Source organism: Mercenaria mercenaria, chromosome 15 (genome assembly GCF_021730395.1).
Source record: "Mercenaria mercenaria strain notata chromosome 15, MADL_Memer_1, whole genome shotgun sequence".
NCBI classification, from domain to species: domain Eukaryota; kingdom Metazoa; phylum Mollusca; class Bivalvia; order Venerida; family Veneridae; genus Mercenaria; species Mercenaria mercenaria.
In genome coordinates, this window is record NC_069375.1 from 8,853,342 (window position 1) to 8,877,023 (window position 23,682).

Consider the following 23,682-nt stretch of genomic DNA (forward strand, 5'->3'; position numbering starts at 1 on the left):
TTCAGTAAAATGCAGAACAAAAAATATGTCTTTGTTTTTTATTTCATTCTTGCTTTGCTTGACTGGGTCTGGTTTCTTTCAAATTTACATAAAATTTGTACTCTAAATTCACATATAATCTGGGCTCTTAGAAGATTGTAGGCATATGATATTCAAATTACAACTACAAATTAAATGGAGTTGGACTGGTGTTCATCTGATAATTGAATGGGATGTGGTAACTGCCCTGGTGATCATTTCTAGGTTTGTTTTGTACAGTCTTAATAGTTGCAAATAAAGATGCCTATATGTTATTCCTGATCTGACAGCTTGTTTTCTTTCTTATACTCCACGCTTCGTTTCATATTTTTCTCAACAATAGGTCAGTCATATAGTAGGTGTTGACCCATTGAATTTCTGGATAAAATACTTGACAACTTCCCAGCATGAAATGAGAAATATAAAAGCTTTTGAAAGAAGCTGTTGATCCAATTATCCCTAAAAGAAATTCAACTCCAACCATCAATACCGAACTGAACTTGGAACTTCTAGGTCTGCGAGTGTGACCCAACATTTACACTAGTGAGCCCGTAAAAGTTGCGAAGATCATACAACAATTGAAACAACCCTAAATAAATCCTGTCATTTATGTCACTTCAGAACCTTCATTAGATTTATCACAATTCTCTATTTTATCACTGTCCTCAATTATTTGGAATATCTGTGCAGCACTAAGACCTGTCCGTGCACCAATATGTTGAGCAATCTTGAGAATCCCCTGGTCTATAGCATCATCTATCCCAGCTCTCTCCTCCGACCTGAATTTCTGTAGAACATAATCACTCACCATGTCTATAGATGCTGGCCTGTCTATTCCAATTCTTACTCGTACAATACTCTGAAAAGGAGAATGAAACTTAGTTTCAGCATATAAATAGTGGCTGTGTATTGCATACAATTACGCACATACCAGTAAAGTTTGTTTGTAAATGTCTTTTTGTGTGTGTGTGTGTGTGTGTGTGTAAAAATATGCTGTCTTTTGAGCAATCATTACACAAAATGTTGAACTTGTTTTAGACTAGAGTATATGATACAAAATTGTTCTGTGTTGATATGACATCATAATCCTATATTCTACGATAGTTGATAATACCAAAGCTTTCTTCAACAAAACAGAGACAGCAACTACATACTACATTATTCAAGGAGGATAATACAACTTACATCAGTTCTAAAGGACTGGATTACAGATTTCACTCCATTATGCCCCCTGGAAAATAGTAAATATCATCAGTTGTGATATGGTGAAATGTACCTACTACTTGTGTGCATTAGCAACAGTGTAGTAAAGTTATCAGATCTAATGTGTATGAAATTATACATACTTGGTTGTATTCTCTGTTAGGTTAATGGAACTGGAAACGTCAATTTTGTTTCCATATTGACGTCTGAATTACATAGCTGGCCGGTGACATCACTCATCTTAATGTGTATCTTGCGTTAATGTTTTTTATGTCAGTTTTATGAATTTTGTTCAGGCTTTTGAACAAATTATTAATGTTTATATAACTTTAATATGAGCCCCGCCATGAGAAAACCAACATAATGGCTTTGCGACCAGCATTGATCAAAACCAGCCTGCACATCTACGCAGCCTGGTCAGGATCCATGCTGTTCACTAAAGGTTTCTCTAATTGCAATATACTTTGAAAGCGAACAGCATGGATCCTGACCAGACTGCACGGATGCGCAGGCTGGTCTGGATCCATGCTGGTCGCAAAGCCATCATGTTGGTTTTCCCATGGCACGGCTCATAATATGTATAGATAAGTATGTACATTGTAATAAAAAGATTTTTAGCTTTGCATTGAGAAATATGCACTTGCTCTTTTGCGGAATAATATTGTACTCCTAAAGTTGCGCAATATTTCCACTGCAGAACTCGTACATATTTCTCGATCCAAAGTTAATATACTAGTAATTACAAAGTGAACTCCCTTGGGAAGATGTCAGCTCTGGTTGTGTAATGACTCCAACAAGTTGTTAAAAGACAAGTTAAAGTTTTGAACAGATTACAGAAAATCAGTTTAAGCACAGATATGTATAAAAATGATTAATGTTTAAACCTCCAAGTTAGAAAAAAATTAGGATTTTCTTAAATAAACCACAGATGTGAACCATTTGTGAGAGTTATTTAAAATGTCATTATTAAATACATTTTCTTATAATATCTCTGTATCCTTTGTCTTCTTACATATTGTTAATATTGCATTTTGAGTGTCAGTCAGTGTTATGCACCAAAAACAAAGGCAGCTGTTACAGTGTAACTTACCCTGCGCTACCTTTCTCTTTCAGTCCCACTTTGCCAACCTTTCTGTCCAGGTCGTCATGCACAAGATATATGTTTGCTACTGGAACATTATGCTTTTTAGCTGAAATATATGGAAGTATACATAATTCATCTGGCAGGGTATATGTATTGCAATTCAGTTTAAAAAATGGATTTACAATGTTCTCTTGCTTGAATAATTTTCATTATTTCTTAATTTTTCATTCTTTACGAGTATGAACAAAGTCTTTTGAAAACTAGCATTTATGACAGTTTGACTTCATATTGAGGTAGTGGGCCTCAAATGCAATTTTGCTTTCTTCTGTGCTATTTCTGATTCTTATGTTGTTAATACAGCTCACTTATACAGAATTGAGTTCCATAGCTAGTGAAGGATGATGAAATAGCTGATTGTCATTATGTGGCTAAATTCTCTCTTGATACTGCATTTAGTATTACAGTTAAGTTTAGATGTGTCTTTTAATTCCTCACCTGTTTTAAGTACACTTGCTCCATTGATATTCATTGCCTGTTTAGGTTTAAGAAGCACCAAGTGTATGTGACTCAGACTTTTTTCTCCAACAAACCCCAAGCAATCTCTATTCTTCTTCAAGTCCATGGTTAGAAAGCGTGCCAATTTATTGACAAGCTGCATTCCAACACTGTGCCTGGTTCCTGGTAGGTCATGGTTGCCTAGACCAGCTATCTGAATAACAATGAATATAAAAACATAACCCTTGATAGAAGACTGCCTTCAAGTAAGTCCAGTCAAATAACGTGATGTTAAGGATAACTCTTTACTGGTCACCTTCCCCAGAAGGCAATTTATTTCAAAATATATTAATCGGCATGGGGATTTATGTATATCCATTTGGAAATTTGAAAATGCAAACAATCGGGTGAACACTGGTTACAATTTGTAAATCATGTAGATTCAAGTTTTAGGTGAATATTGATTAAGTCTTATTTGACATTTCATTATCAACAAAATTTTAAGATGTAAATAACCATATATCTGGAGAAAGGAGGTCCGTACCTAGAAAATCCCTAGAACAGTCTGGTCTAGAGGTAGACAAGCTTACTGTCGCTAAGTCAAATGTAAGTGGCTGCTTTTTAATTCCTGACGTTTGCAGCCACTGTGATGTTACAGTTTGACCGTCACTATATAAAACAAACTGTATGCCTCGGATTAGTTTGACTGTGTCTACAGTCTAGATCGAGGTACGATTCTGATTCTAAAGGTACGGATCTGATTCTAAAGGTACGGATACGTACGGTACCCCTACACATTTCCTGTCTTTAATGTGAATCAAGTTCCTATATCCAGATATTTACCATATCTGTTATCTGTCATGTATCATTTTGCCATATCTGTTATCTGTAATCAAGGAGCTATAAAAATAAATAGATCGGCAACTTGAAAGACATATAGAGCAAATCTCGCCAAAAAAACGTGACAACCGAATGAGATCTCGTTTACTGGAAGTGATGCGTTCTCCACACACCATTTTGTTTGCGAAAGCAATTGTTCATCGGTAAATTAATTATCACCTTATGACCACGCTTCTTTTGATGGTAAGAAACATGTACTTTGTATCTTAAGACTATTTCACATTAAACTAATGTTGTTTTAGAAGCTAACATGTATTTTAAATGTAGTTTTAAAGGTACAAATTGTAACTCCATGGTCACCGATGTTTGTCTTTACAAAGATAACGCCAATTCACACTCTGACACAGGATTACAGCCAGTTGCCATTCTGTGTATTTTTATACTTCTTTGCTGTAATGTATCATATATTTTACAGTTCTAAAGTATCTGTAAATTATCCTTGACTGGATAAATAAAAATGGACATTAAAATGTAAATTTAATATTAAACTTCAATAATTGTAATTAACTATGAAAATATTTACCATGAACGTTTCTTTCTGCTTGTTTTCCATTGAATATTTTCTGACTGCCTGATAACACCTTGAACAAAACCAGAGGCAGTGGTGGGGGTCATTACTCCAGTTCGAATTACTTGACAAAAACTCTCTCAGTCGGTAATTTTTAACATAAAAATGACGTATCTGGAATACAGAACTGTTACTTCTAAATATCTGTACTGGTTTCATCTTATTTATTCGTTAAGAGGTAGTAATTTGTCACATTGTTGTGAAATTTCACTGTCAATACCCCTGTCAAACGTGCAACACATGGAAATCCTGCAATATTCTAAAAATATCACCGGATGTGCTTCTTGAGAGTACTTGATTGGTCAATAGTGTACGGGGAAAACCAGTTGTCTATATATAGTCACTCACATGTAACTGTCATGGCTGCTACAGGTATTTTGGCAGGAAGAGTAGCACTTATCACAGGTAATTTGCTAATTAAGAATAGATCCAGTTAATACTTTGGCATAGATGAAAGCGAATAAATAACTTTTATCAAAATGTAATATTGCCAACAGTTGTCAGAGAGAATGTAAGCTAGATGGAAGTGATACTTCAAACAACTGAAATGGTAAATGAACTTTGGACTCTGAAGTTATCTAAAATTATACTAACAGATTCTAAAATGGACAAAGCTGTAAACTGAACAAGTTATAGTCGTTAACGTTGTTAATTACTGTTTTGTTTATTTCTTTAATATGTTAAGTTTACTGAAATTAATGTGTGTAAACTAGGACACAGTAGCCATTTTAGGGACTTAGCTGAAATATCTGTTTGACAGCTAGTACAATATTATTTTGGGTTTGTATTTTTACTTATACTTTTGTAAGTTTGTAGAATTTACAAATATTTCCACTTTTTGCATGCTACACAGCCTATATTCAATTGCAGGAGCCGGAAGTGGTATTGGGCGTGCAGTTTGTCAGCTGTTTGCTAAGGAAGGAGCGGCTATTGCAGCAGTAGATGTAAACAAAGATGCTGCCCTTAATACTATACAGGATCTGCCTACAGGTTTGGCTGGACAATTTATAATTTAAACTCTCGTGGTTTTGCTCATATGTCAAGGTTAGAAGTCAAGGACCAGTATCATACTTAGGCCTAAAAAATAAATTCTTTGTTTCCGGTAACATGCTCAAAAAAATTAGGGTAGGTAGGTCGGAAAAACTTTTTTGTTTGGATTTTTTTTTATTAAGGGAATTTTCGGAATTTATTTTTGTGTCAAAAAATTAATACAAATAGGGGGGTTATGCCTCTAGAGCATCAGTAAGTTGATTTATAACATCACTGTCCATGTTTAAAGCATAAAAAGTCAAAGAAGTATAAAATACACAGTATTTATTTTTATAGCTCTTTGAAAAAGTGCAGTTTTGCAACTTTTTGTCAAAAAGTTGAAAAAAATGTTCTCCAAGGCCATAAAAACATTTAGGGTCGGGCCAAAAATTTAGGGTAGGTCGGGATACCGGAAACAAACAATTTTTTTTTTTACACCTTAGGGTGAAATACTGTTTTTGTTACATAAAGGGAAGAACTGTCATTGTTTATTAATTGTTGAGACTAACAGTTCCATCTGTATTAATCAGACTTTGTCTGAACGACAAATATTCTTACCAATTAATTTAATATAAACAATTTATATATGTCTGTGTTGTATTCTTATCTTGGATATATATTCTTCATGTTATGAGGCAAATTTAATTAAATTTTTGAACTTTACTACAGCTCCAGCAGTAAGTCATCATGCATACTGTGCTGATGTGTCAGCCAGTGGCTCGGTCAGTGATCTCATACAGAATGTTCAAGCCTCGTTCAACTCATTGCCGACAGTAGCTGTCAACTCAGCGGGGATCACAAGAGACACAATGATGTTGAAAATGTCAGAAGAACAGTTTGATAAAGTCATAGATGTGAACCTAAAGGTGAAATTTTAAGGGGTCATTTATGTTCCTGTTTTGACTTTGAAAAGTTGTTTGCTGTGTATAGACCAAGAATTTTAAAAATTGGGGTAGATATCTGTTGTTTTCAGTCAAAACAGGACTACCCAGATATGTGAATGAAGCATACCTATGTTTGTATCTCTGCAAGTGTAAATCTTATGAAACATAGAATTTCTTGTTCTACCTTTATTTTCATGAACATAATATTACCGGTATGTATAGGCATATAATATAATATAGTTATTATTCCCTATGAGACAAAATATTTTATTTGTTATAGAGGTCTTTTAGATAACTTTACATTTCTGTTAATTAATATTTTGGTTGTTTGATTAAAAATTTTCAGGGCACCTTTCTACTTAACCAAGCACTATGTAGAGCGCTGGTGTCTGCTGGTGTGAAACAAGCATCTCTAGTCAATATATCCAGTATATCAGGAAAGGTCAGTAAAATATCGCAACATTAACCCATACCATGCTGGGCACAATTGATTCTGCCTCTGTGACCAGTGCAGATCATGATCTGCACTGTTCGCCATTCTGTCAGTATCATTTTGGCATGCACCCCTTTTAACCATTATTGGTACTGTCCAAATTGAAAGATGGACAAGTTCATTATAGAAATTAAAAAATGTAGCTCAGCACCACAGTTGTAGTGTACTCAAGTATCTTTCATGACTAGTTCTTGTCATTTTGCTTACACAGTCTTTGAAATCAGTCCAAGTTTGGCATATCATTTATATGGATGTATCATAGATTGCTTGTCTCACCAGAAGAAATTAACTGAATGGCTGTAATAATTTAGCTGAACAACACTACCGGTATGAAGAAGAGATAGTGCCAAATAATGGCAAAAGTTCAAACTAAACTTTTTGAACTATCCAAACAAATTGATACAATCACAGCTGTATCTAAATGCCATGGCAACAAAAGCTAAAATTTTATCTTTTTTTATTTTGTAGGTTGGCTTTATTCACTGTCACAATACATGTATTACTCTGCTAAAGAACAAGTGCATATTTCTCAATACAAAGCTAACAAATTTTCCTTTCATAGTCATGCATCTACACGTATGAATGCTGGGTAATGTTCAGTACTTAAGGCTATATAAAACTGAAAATATTAACGTTAGTTACCTTTTCAACTTCATGCCACTCATAAATTAAAATGATGTCACAAAATTAATTACATTAAACATCAGATATGAAATATACTTGTCAGTAAGAAAAGATGTTTAGGATTTTATTGTAACTAAAACAGTGTATAAAAGTAACCAGGGTATGTAAGAATTCTGTTTGATCATTCTTGTTTATATCAAAAGAATTTTAGCATTGTCAGTTGCATTTCAGACTGGCAGTAGAGAACTTGCCATTGTCACTTACCTTTTGTTGTCAGTTACATTTCAGACTGGCAGTTCAGGACTTACCATTGTCACTTACCTTTTGTTGTTAGTTACATTTCAGACCGGCAATGCAGGTCTTACCATTGTGACTTACCTTTTGTTGTTAGTTACATTTCAGACCGGCAATGCTGGACTTATCATTGTTAATTACCTTTTGTTGTCAAGTACATTTCAGACTGGCAGTGCAGGACTTATCATTGTCAGTTACATTTTGTTGTAAGTTACATTTCAGACTGGCAATGAAGGACTTACCATTGTCAGTTACATTTTGTTGTAAGTTACATTTCAGACTGGCAATGAAGGACTTACCATTGTCAGTTACATTTTGTTGTAAGTTACATTTCAGACTGGCAATGAAGGACTTACCATTGTCAGTTACATTTTGCTGTTAGTTACATTTCAGACTGGCAATGCAGGACTTACCATTGTCAGTTACATTTTGTTGTTAGTTACATTTCAGACTGGCAATGAAGGACTTACCATTGTCAGTTACATTTTGCTGTTAGTTACATTTCAGACTGGCAATGCAGGACTTACCATTGTCAGTTACATTTTGTTGTTAGTTACATTTCAGACTGACAATGCAGGACTTATATTGTCACTTACATTTTGTTGTTAGTTACATTTCAGACTGGCAGTGCAGGACTTACCATTGTCGCTTACATTTTGTTGTTAGTTACATTTCAGACTGGCAGTGCAGGACTTACCATTGTCGCTTACATTTTGTTGTTAGTTACATTTCAGACTGGCAGTGCAGGACTTACCATTGTCACTTACATTTTGTTGTTAGTTACATTTCAGACTGGCAATGCAGGACTTATCATTGTCACTTACATTTTGCTGTTAGTTACATTTCAGACTGGCAGTGCAGGACTTATCATTGTCAGTTACATTTTGTTGTAAGTTACATTTCAGACTGGCAATGAAGGACTTACCATTGTCAGTTACATTTTGCTGTTAGTTACATTTCAGACTGACAATGCAGGACTTATCATTTGTCACTTACATTTTGTTGTTAGTTACGTTTCAGACTGGCAGTGCAGGACTTACCATTGTCGCTTACATTTTGTTGTTAGTTACATTTCAGACTGGCAGTGCAGGACTTACCATTGTCACTTACATTTTGTTGTTAGTTACATTTCAGACTGGCAATGCAGGACTTATCATTGTCAGTTACATTTTGTCGTTAACATTTCAGACTGGCAATGAAGGACTTATCATTATCAGTTACATTTTGTTGTTAGTTACATTTCAGACTAGCAGTAGAGGACTTAACTTTGTCACTTACAATTTGGTGTTAGTTACATTTCAGACTTGCATTGTAGGACATATCATTGTCAATTACATTTTTTGTTAGTTACATTTCAGACTGGCAGTAGAGGACTTATCATTGTCACTTACATTTTGTTGTAGTTACATTTCAGACTGGCAATAGAGGACTTACCATTGTCACTTACATTTCAAACTGGCAATGAAGTACGTACTGTTGTCACTTGGATTTTGTTGTTAGTTACATTTCAGACTGGCAATGCAGGACTTACCATTGTCAGCAGCATTTCAGACTTGTAATAGAGGACTTACTATTGTCAGCTACATTTCAGACTGGTAATAGAGGACTTACCATTGTCAGCTACATTTCAGACTGGCAATAGAGGACCTACCATTGTCGCTTACATTTCAGACTGGCAATGCATTTTTAGCTCACCTGTCACAAAGTGACAAGGTGAGCTTTTTTGATCGCGCGGTGTCCGTCGTCCATCGTGCGTGCGTCCGTGCGTGTGTAAACTTTTCCTTGTGACATCTCTAGAGGTCACATTTTTCATGGGATCTTTATGAAAATGGGTCAGAATGTTCATCTTGGTAAATTCTAGGTAAAGTTCGAAACTGGGTCACGTGCCATCAAAAACTAGGTCAGTAGGTCTAAAAATAGAAAAACCTTGTGACCTCTCTAGAGGCCATTATTTTCAATGGATCTTCATGAAAATTGGTCAGAATGTTCACCTTGATGATATCTAGGTCAAGTTCGAAACTGGGTCACGTGCAGTCAAAAACTAGGTCAGTAGGTCTAAAAATAGAAAAACCTTGTGACCTCTCTAGAGGCCATATGTTTCACAAGATCTTCATGAAAATAGGTCAGAATGTTCACCTTGATGATATCTAGGCCAAGTTCGAAACTGGGTCACCTGCGGTCAAAAACTAGGTCAGTAGGTCTAAAAATAGAAAAACCTTTTGACCTTTCTAGAGGCCATATATTTCACAAGATCTTCATGAAAATTTGTCAGAACGTTCACCTTGATGATATCTAGGACAAGTTCGAAACTGGGTCACGTGCCGTCAAAAACTAGGTCAGTAGGTCAAATAATAGAAAATTCTTGTGACCTCTCTAAAGGCCACATTTTTCATAAGATCTGTAGGAAAGTTGGTCTGAATGTTCATCTTGATGATATCTAGGTCAAGTTCGAAACTGGGTCACGTGCGGTCAAAAACTAGGTCAGTAGATCTAAAAATAGAAAAACCTTGTGACCTCTCTAGAGGCCATATATTTCATGAAATCTTCATGAAAATTGGTCAGAATGTTCACCTTGATGATATCTGAATCAAGTTCGAAAGTGGGTCACGTGCCGTCAAAAACTAGGTCAGTAGGTCAAATAATAGAAAAACCTTGTGACCTCTCTACAGGCCATATTTTCCATGGGATCTGCATGAAAGTTGGTCTGAATGTTCATCTTGATGATATCTAGGTCAAGTTAGAAACAGGGTCATGTGCGGTCAAAAACTAGGTCAGTAGGTCTAAAAATAGAAAAACCTTGTGACCTCTCTAGAGGCCATACTTGTGAATGGATCTCCATAAAAATTGGTCAGAATGTTCATCTTGATGATATCTAGGACAAATTCGAAAGTTGGTCACGTGCCCTCAAAAAGTAGGTCAGTAGGTCAAATAATGAAAAAACGTTGTGACCTCTCTAGAGGCCATATTTTTCATGGGATCTGTATGAAAGTTGGTCTGAATGTTTATCTTGATGATATCTAGGTCAAGTTTGAAACTGGGTCAACTGCGATCAAAAACTAGGTCAGTAGGTCTTGAAATAGAAAAACCTTGTGACCTCTCTAGAGGCCATACCCTTTAATGGATCTTCATGAAAATTGGTCAGAATGTTCACCTTGATGATATCTAGGTCAAATTTGAAACTGGGTCACATGCCTTAAAAAACTAGGGCAATAGGTCAAATAATAGAAAAACCTTGTGACCTCTCTAGAGACCATATTTTTCAATGGATCTTCATGAAAATTGGTCAGAATTTTTATCTTGATAATATCTAGGTCAAGTTCAAAACTGGGTCACATGAGCTCAAAAACTAGGTCACTATGTCAAATAATAGAAAAAACGACGTCATACTCAAAACTGGATCATGTGGGAAAAGGTGAGCGATTCAGGACCATCATGGTCCTCTTGTTTACCATTGTGACTTAGATTTTGTTGTAAGTTACATTTCAGACTGGCAATGCAGGACTTATTTACCATTGTCACTTGGATTTTGTTGTTAGTTTCATTTCAGACTGACAATGCAGGACTTACCATTGTCACTTACATTTTGTTGTTAGTTACATTTCAGACAGGCAGTTAAGGATTTTCCATTCTCGCTTACATTTTTAGCTCACCTGTCACAAAGTGACAAGGTGAGCTTTTGTGATCGCGTGGCGTCCGTCGTCCGTCGTCCGTGCGTCTGTGCGTGCGTGCGTAAACTTTTGCTTGTGACCACTCTAGAGGTCACATATTTCATGGGATCTTTATGAAAGTTGGTCAGAATGTTCATCTTGATGATATCTACGTCAAGTTCGAAACTGGGTCATGTGCGGTCAAAAACTAGGTCAGTAGATCTAAAAATAGAAAAACCTTGTGACCTCTCTAGAGGCCATATTTTTCATGAGATCTTCATGAAAATTGGTCAAAATGTTCATCTTGATGATATCTAGATCAAGTTCGAAACTGGGTCATGTGCGGTCAAAAACTAGGTCAGTGGATCTAAAAATAGACAAAACCTTGTGACCTATCTAGAGGCCATATTTCTCAATGGATCTTCATGAAAATTGGTCAGAATGTTCACCTTGATGATATCTAGGTCAAGTTCGAAACTGGGTCACGTGGGTTCAAAAACTAGGTCAGTAGATCTAAAAATAGAAAAACCTTGTGACCTCTCTAGAGGTCATATTTTTCACGAGATCTTCATCAAAATTGGTCAGAATGTTCACCATGATAATATCTAGGTCGGGTTCATAACTGGGTCACGTGGGGTCAAAAACTAGGTCAGTAGGTCTAAAAATAGAAAAACCTTATGACCTCTCTAGAGGCCCTATTTCTCAATAGGTCTTCATGAAAATTGGTCAGAATGTTCACCTTGATGATTTCTAGGTCAAGTTCGAAACTGGGTCATGAGGGGTCAAAAACTAGGTCAGTGGATCTAAAAATAGAAAAACCTTGTGACCTCTCTAGAGGCCATATTTTTCATGAGATCTTCATGAAAATTGGTCAGAATGTTCATCTTGATGATATCTGGATCAAGTTTGAAACTGGGTCATGTGGGGTCAAAAACTAGGTCAGTAGGTCTGAAAATAGAAAAACCTTGTGACCTCTCTAGAGCTCATGGGATCTTTATGAAAATTAGTCAGAATGTTGACCTTGATGATATCTAGGTCAGGTTCGAAACTTGGTCACGTGCAGTCAATAACTAGGTCAGTAGATCTAAAAATAGATAACCTTGTGACCTCTCTAGAGGTCATACTTTTCAAGAGATCTTCATGAAAATTGGTCAAAATGTTCATCTTGATGATATCTGGGTCAAGTTCGAAACTGGGTCACGTGTGGTGAAAAACTAGGTCAGTAGGTCTAAAAATAGAAAAACCTTGTGATGTCTCTAGAGGCCATATTTCTCAATGGATCTTCATGAAAATTGGTGAGAATGTTCAGCTTAATTATATCTAGGTCAAATTTGGGTCATGTGCGGTCAAAAACTAGGTCAGTAGGTCGAAAAATAGAAAAACCTTGTGACCTCTCTAGAGGCCATATTTTTCACGAGATCTTCATGAAAATTGGTGAGAATATTCACCTTGATGATATCTAGATCAAGTTTAAAACTGGGTCATGTGGGGTCAAAAACTAGGTCATTAGGTCAGATAATAGAAAAACCTTGTGACCTCTCTAGAGGTCATATTTTTCAATGGATCTTCATGAAAATTGGTTAGAATTTTTTATCTTGATGATATCTAGGTCACATGTGCTCAAAAACTAGGTCACTTTGTCAAATAATAGAAATAACGATGTCATACTCAGTTCAACACTGGGTCATGTGGGGATAGGTGAGCGATTCAGGACCATCATGGTCCTCTTGTTTTGTTAGTTACATTTCAGACTTGCTATGTAGGACTTACCATTGTCAGCTACATTTCAGACTGGTAATAGAGGACTTACCATTGTCACTTACATTTTGTTGTAGTTACATTTCAGACTGGCAGTAGAGGACTTAGCATTGTCACTTACATTTCAAACTGGCAATGAAGTACTTACCATTGTCTCTTGGATTTTTTTGTTAGTTACATTTCAGACTGGCAATGCAGGACTTACCATTGTCAGCTGCATTTCAGACTGATAATAGAGGACTTACCATTGTTAGTTACATTTCAGACTGGCAATAGAGGACATACCATTGTCGCTTACATTTTAGACTGGCAATGCATTTTTAGCTCACCTGTCACATAGTGCGTAAACTTTTGCTTGTGACCACTCTAGAGGTCACATTTTTCATGGGATCTTTATGAAAGTTGGTCAGAATGTTCACCTTGATGATATCTAGGTCAAGAACGAAACTGGGTCACGTGCGGTCAAAAACTAGGTCAGTAGATCTAAAAATAGAAAAACCTTGTGACCTCTCTAGAGGCCATATTTTTCAATGGATCTTCATGAAAATTGGTGAGAATGTTCATCTTGATAATATCTAGGTCAAGGTCGAAACTGGGTCAACTGCGTCAAAAACTAGGTCAATAGGTCAAATAATAGAAAATCCTTGTGACCTCTCTAGAGGTCATATTTTTCATGGGATCTGCATGAAAAATGGTCAGAATGTTCATCTTGATGATATCTAGGTCAAGCTGGAAACTGGGTCACGTCCAATCCAAAACTAGGTCAGTAGGTCAAATAATAGAAAATCCTTGTGAACCATGTAGAGGCCGTATTTTTCGTGGAATCTGCATGAAAATTGGTCAGAATGTTCATCTTGATGATATCTAGGTCAGGTTCGAAACTGGGTTAACTGCGGTCAAAAACTAGGTCAGTAGGTCAAATAATAGAAAATCCTTGTGAACCATGTAGAGGCCGTATTTTTCGTGGAATCTGCATGAAAATTGGTCAGAATGTTCATCTTGATGATATCTAGGTCAGGTTCGAAACTGGGTTAACTGCGGTCAAAAACTAGGTCAGTAGGTCAAATAATAGAAAATCCTTGTGACCTCTCTGGAGGCCATATTTTTAGCCCACCATCATCAGATGGTGGGCTATTCAAATCACTCTGCGTCCGTGGTCTGTCGTCCTTCCGTCTGTCCTTCCGTCCGTCCTTCCGCCCGTTAACAATTTCTCGTTATCGCATCTCCTCAGAAACTACCTGGGGGATTTTGACCAAACCTTGTCAGAATGATGTATTGGTACCCTAGTTGTGTCCCCCTGAAAATCAGACTGGTTCAACAATTTTTAGCTCACCTGTCACAAAGTGACAATGTGAGCTTTTGTGATCGCGTGGTGTCCGTCGTCCGTCCGTGCGTCCGTAAACTTTTGCTTGTGACCACTCTAGAGGTCACATTTTTCATGGGATCTTTATGAAAGTTGGTCAGAATGTTCATCTTGATGATATCTAGGTCAAGTTCGTAACTGGGTCACGTGCCATCAAAAACTAGGTCAGTAGGTCTAAAAATAGAAAAACCTTGTGACCTCTCTAGAGGCCATTTATTTCACAAGATCTTCATGAAAATTGGTCAGAATGTTCACCTTGATGATATCTTAGGTCAAGTTTGAAACTGGGTCACGTGGTGTCAAAAACTAGGTCAGTAGGTCTAAAAATAGAAAAACCTTGTGACCTCTCTAGAGGCCATATTTTTTTATGAGATCTTCATGAAAATTGGTCAGAATGTTTATCTTGATGATATCTAGGTCAAGTTCGAAACTGGGTCACGTGGGTCAAAAACTAGGTCATTAGGTCTAAAAATAGAAAAACCTTGTGACCTCTCTAGAGGCCATATTTCTCAATGCATCTTCATGAAAATTGGTCAGAATGTTCATCTTGATGATATCTATGTCAAGTTTGAAACTGGGTCACGTAGGGTTAAAAACTAGGTCAGTAGATCTAAAAATAGAAAAACCTTGTGACCTCTCTAGAGGCCATATTTTTCATGAGATCTTCATGAATATTGGTCAGAATGTTCACCTTGATGATATCTAGGTCAAGTTCGAAACTGGGTCATGTGGGGTCAAAAACTAGGTCAGTAGATCTAAAAATAGAAAAACCTTGTGACCTCTCTAGTGGCCATATTTCTCAATGGATCTTCATGAAAATTGGTCAGAATGTTCACCTTGATGATATCTAGGTCAAGTTCGAAACTGAGTCATGTGCGGTTAAAAACTAGGTCAGTAGGTCTAAAAATAGGAAAACCTTGTGACCTCTCTAGAGGCGATATTTTTCAATGGATCTTCATGAAAATTGGTCAGAATGTTTACCTTGAAGATATCTAGGTCAAGTTCGAAACTGGGTCACGTGGGGTTAAAAACTAGGTCAGTAGATTTAAAAATAGAAAAACCTTGTGACCTCTCTAGAGGCCATAATTTTCATGAGATCTTCATGAATATTGGTCAGAATGTTCATCTTGATGATATCTAAGTCAGATTCGAAACTGGGTCATGTGGGGTCAAAAACTAGGTCAGTAGGTCTAAAAATAGAAAAAACCTTGTGACCTCTCTAGAGGCCATATTTCTCAATGGATCTTCATGAAAATTGGTGAGAATGTTCAGCTAGATGATATCTAGGTCAGGTTCGTAACTGGGTCATGTGCGGTCAAAAACTAGGTCAGTAGGTCGAAAAATAGAAAAACCTTGTGACCTCTCTAGAGGCCATATTTTTCACGAGATCTTCATGAAAATTGGTGAGAATGTTCGCCTTGATGATATCTAGGTCAAGTTTAAAAGTGGGTCACATGCCGTCAAAAACTAGGTCATTAGGTCAAATAATAGAAAAACCTTGTGACCTCTCTAGAGGCCATATTTTTCAATGGATCTTCATGAAAATTGGTCAGAATTTTTTATCTTGATGATATCTAGGTCACATGTGCTCAAAAACTAGGTCACTATGTTAAATAATAGAAATAACGATGTCATACTCAGTTGAACACTGGGTCATGTGGAGATAGGTGAGCGATTCAGGACCATCATGGTCCTCTTGTTAAGTAAGTTATGGCCCTTTGTTTATTTCTATAATTTGCATAGATTTATATAGGGAAAAACTTTGAAAATCTTCTTGTCCAAAACCACAGAGCCTAGGGCTTTGATATTTGGTATGAAGCATCATCTAGTGGTCCTCTACCAAGATGATTCAAAATATTTCCTTGGGGTCTAATATGGCCCCACCCCGGGGGTCACATGGTTTATATAGACTTATATAGGGAAAAATTTTGAAAAACCTCTTGTTCAAAACCACAGGGCCTAGGGCTTTTATATTTTGTATATGACATCATCTAGTGGTCTTCTACTAAGATTGTTCAAATTATCCCCCTAGGGTCAAATATGGCTCCGCCCCGGGGGTCACATGGTTTACATAGACTTACATAAGAAAAACATTGAAAATCTTCTTGTCCAAACCACAAAGCCTAGGGCTTCGGCATTTGTAATGTAGCATCATCTAGTGGTTCTCTACCAAGTTTATTCAAATTATCCCCCTAGGGTCAAATATGGCCCCGCCCTGTGGGGTCACATGGTTCATATAGACTTATATAGGGAAAAGATTTTAAAATCTTCTTGTCAATAACCTACAACATTCAAATTTGGACCACATGTATGGTTTTGAGTGGCAAGATGAACCTTGACATGAGTTGACCTTGATTATGACCTAGTGACCTACTTTCACATTTCTGTAGCTACAGCCTTCAAATTTGGACCACTTGCATAGTTTTGTGCACTGAAAAAAACTTTGACCTTGACTTTGACCTAGTGACCTACTTTCACATTTTTGAAGGTACAGGCTTCAAATTTGGACCACATACATAGTTTTGTTTTCCGAATTGGAATTTGACCTTGATTTTGACCTACTGACCTACTTTCACATTTCTCAAGCTACATCCTTCAAATTTGGACCACATGCATAGTTTTGTGTACCGAAACAAACTTTGACCTTTACATTGACCTAGTGACCTACTTTCACATTTTTGAAGGTACAGGCTTCAAATTTTGAACACATGCATAGTTCTGTGTTCCGAAATAAAATTTGACCTTGGTTTTGATCTAGTGACCTACTTTCACATTTCACGAGCTACAGCCTTCAAATTTGGACCACATGCATAGTTTTGTGTACCGAAATGAACTTTGACCTTAAGATTGACCTAGTGACCTACTTTCACATTTCTGTAGCTACAGGCTTCAAATTTAGACCACATGCATAGGATTGTGTACCGAAACAAACTTTGACCTTGACATTGACCTAGTGACCTACTTTCACATTTCTCGAGCTACAGCCTTCAAATTTGGACCACATGCATAGTTTTGTGTACCGAAATGAACTTTGACCTTAAGATTGACCTAGTGACCTACTTTCACATTTCTGTAGCTACAGGCTTCAAATTTAGACCACATGCATAGGATTGTGTACCGAAACAAACTTTGACCTTGACATTGACCTAGTGACCTACTTTTACGTTTTTGAAGGTACAGGCTTTAAATTTGGACCACATGCATAAATTTGTGTTCTGAAGTGTAATTTGACCTTGATTTTGACCTAGTGACCTATTTTCACATTTCGTCCTTGAAATTGATCTAGTGACCTACTTTCACATTTCTCAAGCTACAGCTTTCGAATTTGGACCACATGCAAAGTGTTGTGTACGGAAATGAAATTTGACCTTGAGCTAGTCAGTAAGTCTTGAAATTTGGAACACTCAAAAATGGCACATTGGTGGGCGCCAAGATCACTCTGTGATCTCTTGTTCATGAGGTCTTCATGAAAATTGGTGAGAATGTTCACCTTGATGATATCTAGGTCAAGTACAAAACTGGGTCACATGCCTTTTAAAAACTAGGTCATTATGTAAAATAATAGCAAAACCTTGTGACCTCTCTAGAGGCCATATTTTTCAATGGATCTTCATAAAAATTAGTCAGAATTTTTATCTTGATGATATCTAGGTCAAGGTCAGAACTAGGTCACATGAGCTCAAAAACTAGGTCACTATGTCAAATAATAGTAAAAACGATGTCATACTCAGTTCATGTGGGGACAGGTGAGCGATTCAGGACCATCATGGTCCTCTTGTTTGTTAGTTACATTTCAGACTTGCTATGTAGGACTTACTATAATTGTCAGCTACATTTCAGACTGATAATAGAGGACTTGCCATTGTTAGTTACATTTCAGACTGGCAATAGAGGACAAGCTAATTATGCTGCATCAAAAGCCGGAGTGATTGGTTTAACCAAAACAGCTGCAATGGAACTTGGGGGGTAAATAAACCAACTGTTTTTATACAGAAAATTACCACTCAGTTTTATTTTTATATACAGCCTTTGAATTTCAGTTTTGTTTATTTTATTTATGAAAAAAATAATATTGGTAATGTATTAAAAAAACTGGCTGTTATATCAAATTAGAAGTTATGAGTTAGAGTACAGCATATCATAAACTAAGAAATTTAGACAGTAGAAATAAAGTTTTGTCTTATAGTGTCATTGGTTAATTGGAATGAGGGGGCATAAGATACATGAATAAACATTTTTAGCTCGACTATTCGAAGAATAGTCTAGCTATTCTACTCACCCTGGCGTTGGCGTCGGCGTCGGCGTCACACCTTGGTTAAGTTTTTGCATGCAAGTACATACAGCTATCATTTAAAGGCATATAGCTTTGAAACTTATTTATTCTTTTTCTAGGTCAATTACCAACCTCACTGGCTCAAGTTCCATAACTCTGACATGTATTTTGAGCAAATTATGCCCCATTTTGGACTTAGAAAATTCTGGTTAAAGTTTTACATGCAAGTTACTATCTCCAAAACTAATGCAGATATTGAATTGAAACTTCACATGTGTCTTTGGGGTAATAAAACTAGTTGATAGCAGCAAGTCCCATAACTCTGACCTTCATTTTGGCCAAATTATGCCCCCTTTTGGACATAGAAAATTCTGGTTAAAGTTTTGTGTGCAAGTACATACAGCTATTACTAAAAGGCACATAGATTTGAAACTTATTTTTCTTTTTCTAGGTCAATAACCAACCTCACTGGGTCAAGTCCCATAATTCTGACATGTATTTTGGGTAAATTATGCCCCCTTTTGGACTTAGAAAATTCTGGTTAAAGTTTTACATGCAAGTTACTATCTCCAAAACTAATGCAGATTTTGAATTGAAACTTCACATGTGTCTTTGGGGTTATAAAACTAGTTGATAGCAGCAAGTCCCATAACTCTGACCTTCATTTTGGCCAAATTATGCCCCCTTTTGGACATAGAAAATTCTGGTTAAAGTTTTGTGTGCAAGTACATACAGCTATTACTAAAAGGCATATAGATTTGAAATTTATTTTTTCTTTTTCTAGGTCAATATCCAACCTCACTGGGTCAAGTCCCATAACTCTGACATGTATTTTGGGAAAATTATGCCCCCTTTTGGACTTATAAAATTCTGGTTAAAGTTTTGCGTGCAAGTACATACAGCTATTACTAAAATGCATATAAATTTGAAACTTATTTTTTCTTTTTCTAGGTCAGTAACCAACCTCACTGGGTCAAGTCCCATAACTCTGACATGTATTTTGAGCAAACTATGCCCCTCTTTGGACTTAGACAATTCTGGTTAAGGTTTTACATGCAAGTTACTATCTCCAAAACTAATGCAGATATTGAATTGAAACTTCACATGTGTCTTCGGGGTTATAAAACTAGTTGATAGCAGCAAGTCCCATAACTCTGATATGCATTTTTGGTCAAATTATGTCCCCTTTTGAACTTAAAACTCTTTTGATATTTAACATTTTGAGTAAAATTTTCCTGCTTCTGGGACAATATTTCGAATAGTCGAGCTTGGCTGTCTTACGGACAGCTCTTGTTTTTTGTTTTCTTCGAATGACAAATATTTAATGCTAAATGCCAATTACTTAATGCTAAATGCCAAATACTTAATGCTCAATGCTACTTGCCATATTATACTTAATGCTAATTGCCAAATGCTAAATGTCAAATAGCTAATGTTTATTTCCAGATGGTTAATGCTAATCATCAAATTCTTTACCTTTATGAGTTAATGACCTCTATCTCTTAGCTTAATGGATTTTTCAATTTAATTTTTCAAAGCATATAATTTTTTACTTATCTGAATGGAAGCAAAACATTTTCTACCTGTTTGGCATTTAACATTTAGCAATAAGCATAGAATGCCGGCCTTTCATAATTAGGCAACAGTTATTGCTTACTTAATTTCCAGATATGGTATTCGAGTGAATGCTGTTTTACCCGGGTTTACTATCACCCCTATGACAGATGTAGTTCCAGAGAAAGTTAAACAGTTAGTTACAGCAATGATTCCACTGGGCAGAATGGGAAACCCTGAAGGTATTCATGCATATAGCTTATTGTTGTTCAGTTTATACTAATATATATTAAGTCGACTGTGAAGCAAGTTCTGTAACTTATATTTATCACTACTGACACCTCATTTCTGATGCAGTCCATTGCCACAAGGGTATAAGAGAAGAGAAACCAGTTTCCCTTTAAAACCTGAGTGCCAAGTAAGGGAGATAGTCGCACTGTTTTTCATGTCTTTGGTATGATGCGACCAGGGACCAACAACTCCAACAACCAAAGTGGACTCTCTACCACTAGGCTATTGAAGGCAGTGCAGTTTATGTATATTTTTTAAAAAAATCTTCTTTTTTTTCAAATCATATTCTGGAAAAATTCACCATCCTGCTTCACATAAGTCTTAAACAGGTTTTCTGTGCTGAAGTTTTTCAAGAAGCAGCACATGAAATGTTTTAAGCATAATGGCTTTATTTACAGCATTACTTTGTTGTTATCCACAATTATTTAAGTTTTCATACTTTGAATACAATTTTGTTTCAAAAAAATAATGTACAGAGAAATCAGTTATACTCACGGGGGATTAATTTTCATGGATTTTATTGTTTGATCAGTCCTTGAAATTAAATCTGAATGAACAAGTAAAATTCCCTTTCATTTAATCTTCAAAAATTGTAATCCATGAATTAATGTCCCCACGAAAAAAGCTGTTTGGCCCAAACAATGAAATTTCATGTGCATGCTATTAAATGATTTCACAGTGTTATGTTCATATCTTTACCTAAGTTTTAACCCTAATTTACATTAAATTGTGTGTTTCCAGAAATAGCAGAAGCATGCTTGTTCCTGGCTTCAGACAGGAGTAGTTATATTACTGGTTGTGCCTTAGAAGTTTCTGGTAAGTGGAAAGATTATCTGAAACAGTGTTATAGTGTATGAAATAAAGCAAAATTATCTGAAATAATGAAAAATATCGGAAATCATACAAGATTATCTGAAATAATGTAACATTATTTGAAATAACGTGAGGTTATATGAAATAATGTTAGAGAATTTGAAATAATGTGAGATTATCTGAAATAGAGATTATCTGAAAGATTATCTGAAATAATGTAAGATTATCTGAAATAATGTGAGATTATCTGAAAAAGTGTAAGATTATCTGAAATAATATGAGATTATCTGAAATAATGTTAGAACATTTGAAATAGTGTAAGATTATCTGAAACAATGAAGACTTACCTGAAAGAAAGGATGCCTCAACCCTGTCTGTAATATTGTCTTGTATGTGTATATACATGAAATACTCTTATAACAATTATTGAAATGTTAGGGTGAAAAATATCAGGTTACAAATTTTGGTTAAAACCATTGAAAAACATGATAACAAAAGGAAAATTGGTTTGTTTTACATGTACGATAAAATATCTTTCACTTGTTAACACCAAAATCTTACATTTCCTTTTGTAGCTATTCCATTTGTGAAAAAAAATTGGATCTTGTATTTATTTTAAATAAGATACAATGTATTACAGTCGTACAGCATAACACTTTTATCTTTTATTTTACAGGTGGTCTGTTTGCCTGATATGCAAGAACAGTTTCTGTGATAACCATACCATTTAAAAATGTGCCAAATGAAAGTGATACACTGATTTGATTCATATATCCACTTCTTCTCTTGCCATTGACTGTATCAGAATCTACATTACACAGGGGCTGATTTTATAACACACGTTTATCAGTGAATGACTGAAAAGTTAGAGTGAAATATGTCTGAAAATATCAAACATATCCACACTTGCACAGTACTGTAAAATGGGTAATGTTGATTAAAATGATAGAAAATAATGAAATAAAAAGATTCTGTTTTTGTTTTACCTATAAGACCAAGTTAGCTTCCACTTATGAATAAACCAGATATTGCCTTTTTGTCTGTGGCTATGTCACTTATAGAGTACTGCATCTGGGGCCAGTTGTTCGAAACTTTAACTGGCTGTTAAACCAACCACTGGTTAAATTTTGATTCAAAACACTAGTCTTGGTGGGAAACACTAGTATGATGTTTTGATTTTATTGTAAAGAATTATCGAATTTCATAATTCTTAACTCATACATTTGTTTTTTCTAAGTCTTCTAAAATGTCGAACACTAACCCTAAAAGTTAATCGTCCGACCCCCTGCTAACCCTAAAAGTTAATCAACCGTTAGCTTAATCCCCTGTTAAAGTTTCGAACAACTGGGCCCTGGTGTGTCTGCCTGGAGCTGGTGTTCATTCTATAAAAACTATTTTGGTCTTTCACTAAAGTAAGCAAATCTATTTAAATTTTCAAGATCAGAATAGTTGTGAAGCAATGTCCAGATTGTGAAATTCACGATTCAGTCATGTAAGTGGTCTGCAAAAGTAAACAGAGAAGCAGAATTGGTCAAATAGTTATCTCTGAAGATACAATAAAATTAACATATGAACATATTTGAAATATAAGCTTTTAGTTCTGCCCCAGTATTGACTGAATTGCAAATCAAATGTGTATTTTTAAGTATATTACCAGATAGAAGTTGCCTGATGAAAATCAGTTTAGAAAACTTCAGCTGCAGTTTTTCTGTTATTTTCTGTTATAATGCGTTACCATATTTGAAGTGCAGGGCTGTTTATTTCTGACCCAAAATGTGTCCTTTCTTAGTGACTCGATTGCAGATCAAATATTAATTTTTAAATGTATGCTGAAGAAGCTGACTTATAAAGATAAGGTTAGAAACCTGTCTGCAGTTTTTGAGGAAAATACTACAGCGTTCTGTCTTGAAGGAGTGTTCCAAAATATAGTTCACTGCTGTTGACTATTTAAAAGTAAATGTTCACATCAGAAAAAAAGTTATCTAAGGTCAGCCTTTGACACAGAAGAACGTGCTGTCAAAGATTCATTCGGTATAGATAACTGACATGTATAGTTCTGCAATGTGTCCATGACTAGTGAAAAGCAAATCTAGAAGAGATGAACGGCCCCCAGCAATCTAACTATTTAATCTTGTTGTCAGATATACATTTTGTATCAAACCTTGTGTAAATGAAGAGATTTAAACTTTTCATCTCTATATCCATCCCATGTGGTCCTACAACAAAATGTGTCTATAAACAGAATTAGAACTACTGCCTTACCATTGCATGGTTGTAAAAGGCGACTAAAGGTTGTTTATCACATATTTTTCAGTTTTCATATATTCTGTTAGAGATTTATTTAAGGAACAAAAAGACCCATTATATAGAGTTAGATCCCTGTTGGAAATT

At 35.8% G+C, this 23,682-nt stretch overlaps 2 protein-coding genes across 2 annotated transcripts; one reads left to right on the forward strand and one right to left on the reverse strand.

Moving 5' to 3' along the window:
- Positions 1-24: 24 nt before the first annotated feature.
- On the reverse strand, positions 25-4,523 carry LOC123546105 (peptidyl-tRNA hydrolase-like). Its single transcript, XM_045332297.2, has 5 exons — positions 4,224-4,523; positions 2,801-3,014; positions 2,312-2,411; positions 1,204-1,249; positions 25-877 (listed from the first exon to the last, which is right to left on the reverse strand). The coding sequence occupies exons 1-5, from the start codon at positions 4,425-4,427 to the stop codon at positions 626-628; spliced, it is 816 nt and encodes a 271-aa protein (XP_045188232.1). The 5' UTR covers positions 4,428-4,523; the 3' UTR covers positions 25-625.
- A 13-nt stretch (positions 4,524-4,536) lies between these two features.
- On the forward strand, positions 4,537-22,260 carry LOC123546095 ((3R)-3-hydroxyacyl-CoA dehydrogenase-like). The gene is made up of 8 exons (XM_045332287.2): positions 4,537-4,673; positions 5,139-5,258; positions 5,967-6,163; positions 6,528-6,623; positions 18,241-18,326; positions 20,302-20,429; positions 21,220-21,294; positions 21,968-22,260. The coding sequence occupies exons 1-8, from the start codon at positions 4,544-4,546 to the stop codon at positions 21,982-21,984; spliced, it is 849 nt and encodes a 282-aa protein (XP_045188222.2). The 5' UTR covers positions 4,537-4,543; the 3' UTR covers positions 21,985-22,260.
- The last annotated feature ends 1,422 nt before the right edge of the window (positions 22,261-23,682 follow it).

Excerpts from the sequence above, each read along its gene's own strand:
- LOC123546105 (XM_045332297.2), bottom strand. The coding sequence starts at position 4,427 with ATGAAACCAGTACAGATATTTAGAAGTAACAGTTCTGTATTCCAGATA. Across the intron at positions 1,250-2,311 it reads AAAGAGAAAGGTAGCGCAGG|GGGGCATAATGGAGTGAAAT; the intron begins GTAAGTTACACT and ends ACTATTTTCCAG. Across the intron at positions 878-1,203 it reads TCCAGTCCTTTAGAACTGAT|AGTATTGTACGAGTAAGAAT; the intron begins GTAAGTTGTATT and ends TCTCCTTTTCAG.
- LOC123546095 (XM_045332287.2), top strand. The coding sequence starts at position 4,544 with ATGTGCTTCTTGAGAGTACTTGATTGGTCAATAGTGTACGGGGAAAAC. Across the intron at positions 6,164-6,527 it reads TCATAGATGTGAACCTAAAG|GGCACCTTTCTACTTAACCA; the intron begins GTGAAATTTTAA and ends AAAAATTTTCAG. Across the intron at positions 20,430-21,219 it reads CAGAATGGGAAACCCTGAAG|AAATAGCAGAAGCATGCTTG; the intron begins GTATTCATGCAT and ends GTGTGTTTCCAG.